General features: G+C 35.0%; 1 protein-coding gene across 1 annotated transcript in view; it reads right to left on the bottom strand.

Annotated features, from left to right (window-relative positions):
* NBN (nibrin) overlaps positions 1-6,320 on the bottom strand; it is a gene marked incomplete at its 5' end in the record, with an annotated part of 22,992 nt that extends 16,672 nt beyond the window's left edge. The window contains 4 exons of the mRNA XM_009697584.1: positions 2,843-2,946; positions 3,376-3,535; positions 4,908-5,053; positions 6,187-6,320. Of these exons, the coding sequence (XP_009695886.1) occupies positions 2,843-2,946; positions 3,376-3,535; positions 4,908-5,053; positions 6,187-6,320 (544 nt within the window). The remainder of the gene's footprint in view (positions 1-2,842; positions 2,947-3,375; positions 3,536-4,907; positions 5,054-6,186) is intronic.
* Positions 6,321-7,271: the final 951 nt, after the last annotated feature.

The raw sequence follows: 7,271 nt of genomic DNA, 5'->3' as shown, positions 1-7,271 counted from the left end.
CAGCAGGAAACTTCAACTGAACATCTCCTCCTCAAAGAAACCTTAGATTTTCCTTTGAAACTCTTATCCAACACTGATCTAAGCTCAAAAGGCAACATAAGTCTTTTTCAGTCTTAGGATTCTGAAGCATACTCTTCTGGTGCTCTCTCCCCATAAGCTTTGAACAGTAACACCATTATCCAGAAAAGACCCTCCACAGTCTTGAATATTTCAATAAATAGATTTTGATTCTTGATGAGTTTCTGTTATAGGCTCTGTTACTTTCCTACTTTTTCAAAGCCCTCCACTATTTACATTGGACTGCTGTAATGAAACATGTTTTTTCATATACATCTGCACTTATGCAGCCATTAGTAAAATCTTCAGTTATTGTTCTATCTTGCGTAGGATATCAGAGAGTACCAGAGGACTGGGGTAATATACTTCACCATAAAAAGCCTCAAGTAAGAAGCCCCACATTCATATGCAAACTGCAGGTTTGCAATTCTGTGAAGCCTTAGCATAAAGAAAAAGATGTTTTAATTTTTTTGAACTATAAAACCGTATTTCCTTGAGATTTTTTTGGGGGATGAGATCTACAGTGGTAATCAAGGTTTAATTAACAGCATCACCCTGTATTACCACATCAATATACCTTTCTTATTTCATATCCAAACTATTATTGCCCCAAGTTGTTTAGTGTCTTGCAGATGTACTCAGGTCAGGTCAGCTCTAGCTACAATGCATAATGTAGAGATTCCCTGTGAAAGTAGTATTTTTGGAAATTGAATGCAAACAACTGCTAGGCAAATTTTCAGTATCTTCCCACAAGCTACATCTTAAAAATATCACCTATTTAAAATACTGTAATTATTTTAAATATAGATCTGTGTATTACACCAGCTGTCTCATTTAGCTTGATGCAGAACTCTCTTTGAAAGCTACATAATGGATATGCTGCTAGTGTCACTAACATTTAGTCAGCTCAATTCCTCTGAGGGTCTTAATAGTTTGCAAAAATATTTAAGAAAGGGAAACATATCCATCTCGTTCTATTTTAGGGAGCACTTAACAGCTGAATTATACTGTTACTTCTATATTAAAGAAATGGACAATATGCACTTTGGTTTCAACAGTCCAAGTCACAGTTTGCTTGTTACTGTGACAGACAGTAACAGCAGCCTTACAGCTAGATAACATTAGACCAAGCAAATTTCAGATTATACAACCAATTGCTAGCCTTTTATGGCTCATACTACCTGTACTAAAAAAAAAAAAAAATCTGCCAGAAAACCTTAAGTCTAATACTTCAGAGAGGACTCTAAATAGTTTGTTGTTTTCTCACTTATAAAACAATGTAGAAGTAGGAGGAAAAGTTGCAATTCGTGAAGATTCCCCTTTTCTTCTGAAACTGAAGACCAAACAAGCTTTAAACTACTCACAGATGACTGATTAGATGTATTACATACACCCCTTCAAACGTAAAACAGCATCTAGAAACTAAAGAGTATTTGCTACCAATTGCTCCAGATTGGCACCTATACTGTTCTAACAAGGGACTGTCACATTCTGTTAAACGTATTTTACCATGTAGCAAGTGCAGCTTATCATGAATCCTCTGGAGCTTTGTTTCCATTATCACGTGTGCACCACTGAGGTTAGTTTAGCTGCCCTTTTCCCCCCACTCCTGTTCTTCAAACTATTCTAACAATGGCTGTCATCAGACCCACAAAAGAAAATAAATTGCTATGTTCTAACATATGTAAAACCAGCAGTGACGTCTATTCTTTTTCACCACTTACTCCCCCAACTCAAATGTCTGGTGTCCAGCATCCACCTGGTTAAAACAATAAATCCAGAAAAATCATAATGTCTTGAATGCATTTAAAGTAATGTCACAAATTTTTCTCTGTGTTAACTGACATTAAAAGTTCAACATATTATTTTTCAAATGCCAAGTACTCTTACAATTTCCATTCATTATGTATTTCATTTCATGGTATCTTCCAAAGCATGCAAAGAATAGAACTGATAGAAAAAAAGTACCCATGCAGTTTACCTCTTAAAAACACACAACAGAAAATTCTCACCTGCGTGCATCATGTGTTCATACAAAAAAAACCCCACACCACAGAACAGCAAATAAAACAACTGTCTCCTTTTTCAAGGTAAAAAGAGTAGCAATACAGGCTCAGATTAAATTCTTGCATAGAACAATGGGATTATTTTACACTTTTCTACATAGACAAAAATAACCGAAAGGGCTATTCTGCAGTACTTATTTATTCCAAACTAAGAATTCCTTTTTCAAGTTAATTTAGCCATGAAAACAATGAGTATTTTATTCTCATATAGTGAAGCCCAATGCACATTAGTTTCATTTCATCTCTTAACAGATAATTAAAAACCGCTGCTATTTCAAGGAATTCAATGGTCACGCTAACTCTGTTTCAACCAAAATTTATAGTAAACTCAGTAACTAACTGTATACCGGGAAAAATATGTCTATACAATGAAATAAGCTGGATATAATTTATTTTATAAAAATATAATTTTCTTTATTTAACATATCAACTCCCAAAAGAGTTTCAATGTTGCTTCAAACATATCAACAAAACAAGTTCCTATTTAGGGCTTGTAACATCTCTAAGCATATAGTCAATTCCAAGAGCTCATTTTGTAACTCTCTGGATGAGAGCAAGAAAATTGCCTGAATATTAAAATGTGTGTCATATTAAGCATTCCCCCACAAATAAAGTTGCTGTAAATCACACATTCTGTCAAATATGATCAGATAAATGTGTAGCTATTTGATAATCTAACTCCCATAAATTTAATTCTGTGACACTGAAAACATACTTACCTTTCATGATTTGGCAACTGTTGCCTGGACTGAATAGCTTTGATTAATTCAACAAAAAACTCCGGTTTTATAATTGGTCGACCACAAATCAAAGCACATATAGTCTGAAAAGAGAGAAAATATATATATACCGTATAGAAAAAGTTCAGCTAGAATATGGTTCAACTGACATTAGCTTTTTTAAATCTTAGACGTGGAAAACGTCACACAAATAAATAGAACAATAATGAATTTTGCTACTGAAAAATGGGATAGTTTTGCTTCTAATAGCCTAGCTTTTAACTGCTGTCTTGGCCAGAGTTATGAAAATGTACAAGGCAATGGATGAAAATCAGTAACAGTCTTCAAAATTGGCTTTTTTTATTTTCTTTCCATTCCAACCTCCCATCAACATACACCTCTTTCTAAACTTGGAAAAGGAAGAGCTGACTTCATAGCTTTGTAGAGGAAAATTTTGAGCAGGTTTAGAATTTAATTTGGATTTGTGGGAAAACTGCAAAGCAATTCCATGAATACGCAAAAGCTCAACATACCTTAACAGTAACTTTTACTGATACCATTACAAGGTGAGTACACTCTTTTGTCCATTCATTCACTACAAGGCCTCCAAGCTGTTGGATGGCTTGATTTAAAGCAGTTTTCTGAGCTACATCTAAACACGAGGAGCAGACAACCAAAGGTTCATACTCTACTCTGCAAAGAACAAGTAAAATAGAATTGCTTTAGTTATTTCAGCCAATCATTATGATGAACAGAGATGAGTTAACTATCATGTTTGTGTCTCAGGGAAATCTGAAGGGGGGAAAAAAAATAAAAAGATCGCTCATACTCTTACCTAGATCAAAAACTATGCTTTAAAATTTCCTGAAGAAAGTACTGATTTTTATTCAGAAAAATTAACAACATTTTGACTCGATGTCTGAAATATTTCTAAGGACTTTTGGGTCTTTCACAGACATCGCATAGAATTAGTGCTTCAAGAATACTGCAAGGGCGGGGAACATCAGAAGAAATCGAGTGTGAGCTTCCAATGACAAAAGTATGCTCAACAGAACAGTCCACGAACAGATTGGTATTTAAAAAATGCAAGTGTTGTAGAATGCAAGCTCAAGTAACTTTTTCCTAACACTGCTGCTATCCTTGACCATAAGCCTATTTATATTTGTACATTTTCCATATGGAATTACAGCATATCAAACTCCATGATTTGATTTGGTTTAGTCTACAAAGCAGAAGGAAACTTAAATAACCTTTCTGGTACAACAGTCATGATGTATCTGCTCTCATGGCATGATTTCTGTACCACATTTCAGGTATGTTTATCTAAAATATCAAAAACAATTTACTGCAGTAAGTGGAAGAGAATGCCATTTTTTCTATCAAGTAATACCAGCAGCAATGACAAAACTGAGTCAAATTTTAAGGAACAAAGCCAACTTCTGATTGCTTTAATGTTGATTTTAATGGTCATTAGAATTTGTTCTATTTACCTGCCACTTTACTTCCAGGAATGCTTCATATACTCAAACAGACAGCACTGGCTACCATGTTAAATTTGAAAAATTAGCAAGCTGGGTTCACTAAAGAGAATGCAGGCATACATCAGAGCAACAAGCATTCAATGTCCAGTGCTGCATAAAGCATCCTCCAGCTACGTCAGTTCTTTCCTCATTACATTATCAACAGCTAACAAGAGATCAGACAAGCTCTCTCCCTACCTTAAACTTTCCTCCCGTTTTTAGAGCCATTTATGTTTTAGAATTCTGTTCTTTGCCTAAGAGAGCCTGAAAACACTGACTGTACATGATGCAACATCTTCTAAAATGCTAATGCTTTACTATGAACAATTTTAATCTCATTGTGTCAAAATAAGTTTTATTATAAAAATATGTAATGGAAAACTATTGCAGAAGCAGGTGTAGAACACAGGCAAAATACGACTCATCTCCTTTGCTTTCTAAAAATTCACCATTGCTGTAGCACTTTTCCAGCTGTACTATGTGCTAAAATACCCTTTTCAAAACCTGCAATTTTCTACTTTACATTTTATAATCAAAGCACTTACCTAAACTTGCTCTCAAAGACTCCAAAGTTGAGTCTGTCACCAGACTGCAAAGACACTGAAGTGCCATTGAGTTTTGATCCATTAACAAAGGTACCATACTTAGATGTATCTCTTACTGTTAATACTGGGACTGAGAGAGACTGGCTCTGAAAATAAACATAAATAAGCCATTAGAGTTTATCAGAATGAGATACTTTTATCAGAAACAGGTTACTACCATTATGGATCAAAGCAGTAGATAAATAAGAAAAAGCCTACAAGATACCATCCTAAATAAAGACTTTGGACAATGATGCTGGCAACATGCAATTACTCATCTTCTCGTTTTCACTGTGAAGTAATGAGAGAAAACATACGTACTTTTATCTTTAGAACTGTTGTGCTTCTTAGACTCAGTCTTTTTGGAGGTTGCACAAGGCAATCATTCACTGGCCCAAAGCCTCTGCTAATGCTATTTAGCAAGGCTCTGAGATTTATTATTGATGCTTTTACCTACCATTGAGCCCTGTCATAGGTACCCCAGTCACTTTCCCTCACTTCCTTCCACAAGCACTGCTAGTTTTCCACAAGCTGCAGGGCATGGTAACACCAGCATGTCTTGAGAAGAGGTTGGACACCATCATATTTCCCAAATAGTTCACAGGGCAATGAGAACACTGTCATCTTTTTTTTTTTTTTAAAGTAATTGCACCACATAGTTATACAGTAGTTGCACTACTATAAAGACAATTAAATTTTATGTATTTCATTTCAAACTCTATATACGGTCACATAAATTAAAGTCCTGCTGACTGGCTTCAAAATGTCTGTAAACATTGCAACACATAAGTGATAGTAAATTGCTGCCTGCTAATCCTCCTCGGGCCATTTTTGTTTTCAGTCCCCTAAGAAAACATAGAATTAATGCTGTGGAACAAAACATGAACTAAGCCTGAAGACAACTGAAGCACTTTCTAGAACGAAGATCTGAAACTTGTCTATGTAATGAAATTTAATTGCATAATTTTCCTGCCATGACTATTTTAATACAAATTCCTAATGAATCTTCACTCTGGGATAAAAGGGAGCTTGGACCAGTAGAATTATGCCACTAAATTTCTCAACACAGGCAAGTAATCCTGAGAAAAAAAAAAAGTCAAGATTAAGAAAAGACAGGTGATCAATGATTCTACTCCAAGCATAAAAAAAAAGTGAGAGTGAAATGAGAGTATGCATGCTCAGGGCAGACTGAATTATCCACATAGCATACTGATAATGCAGTAAAAAACTGGCTACTTACAGGGGTTGTTTCAGGACGACTTACTGTCAGAACTGCATGACTTCGACTGATGGACTGATCATCCTGAATTAAAATTGCACAGTTTTTGCGTCCCACAACATATTCTGTACCACTTAGAAGCCGATATGGCTCTCCTGAAAATAAACAAGAGACAGAAAAATATCAATTTATAAAAAAATCAAAAATACCCAAAGCATTTAGGAAACGTTCAGAAGTTTGTACCATATCTGAAACTCAACTTTGTCATGCATCATTTATTAGGCTGACTAGAATTATGCACTGAGTTTACAGACAACATCTTTCTTCCCCTCTCCCTTGCTTTGTCCATTATAAAAGAACACATTTTATGATAAACAAAGCAGTTACAAAAGCGGCAGCACACTTTTTTCAAGGACAATACTTTGCTTCTTAACTTTTCTCTTGTATTACTACTTGAAGATTGTGTCACATATAGAAGAAAAAAAAAATATTATGATGTAAGTAGGTTTTCCAAAACACAAATTTTAAGGGTACATAATTTTTTTAGGGTACATAATTTATTTACATAACTTACTAAGAGGTTCAGAGGAAAATGTCCTCCTAATGAATGTAAGAAGAACTGCAATGTAAATCAAACTGATACTAAGTTCAGTCTCTGACCTATGCTTTAGCTCATTCTTGTTATCTGCCATCTAGACCACATGGTGGCTTTTCAGGGAACGGCTTGACTACTTCCAAAACATGTGTGTTACCTACTGGTCAACGGAACCAGAAATGTTTCTTGAGGAAAATGAATGACTACAGACTAAACTCTAGTTATCCACCCTGGGCAAACAACTTTCCAAATATGAACTGCACAGAAGCAATCATCCTGAATACAAGGACAATACCACCATTTTGGCTTTTGATCAAGACTTTTCCAGGCAGTAAGAGATAACTCAGTTCATTTCAATAGGATTAGATACTGCTGCCACTAGGAGATAAACCAAACATCCAAAATTCACTCTCAACGAATTAAGAAACAAAGAGCAGATGCAATTATAATAGAACTGCTGTTATACAGAAAATATTTAAGCCAAGAAGAAATTTTTATATTATATATTATC

The sequence above is a fragment of the Cariama cristata genome, unplaced genomic scaffold (genome assembly GCF_000690535.1).
Source record: "Cariama cristata isolate BGI_N322 unplaced genomic scaffold, ASM69053v1 scaffold32513, whole genome shotgun sequence".
NCBI lineage: Eukaryota > Metazoa > Chordata > Aves > Cariamiformes > Cariamidae > Cariama > Cariama cristata.
Note: the sequence above shows the minus strand (reverse complement) of the source record. Positions and strands in the feature narration are given on the sequence as shown.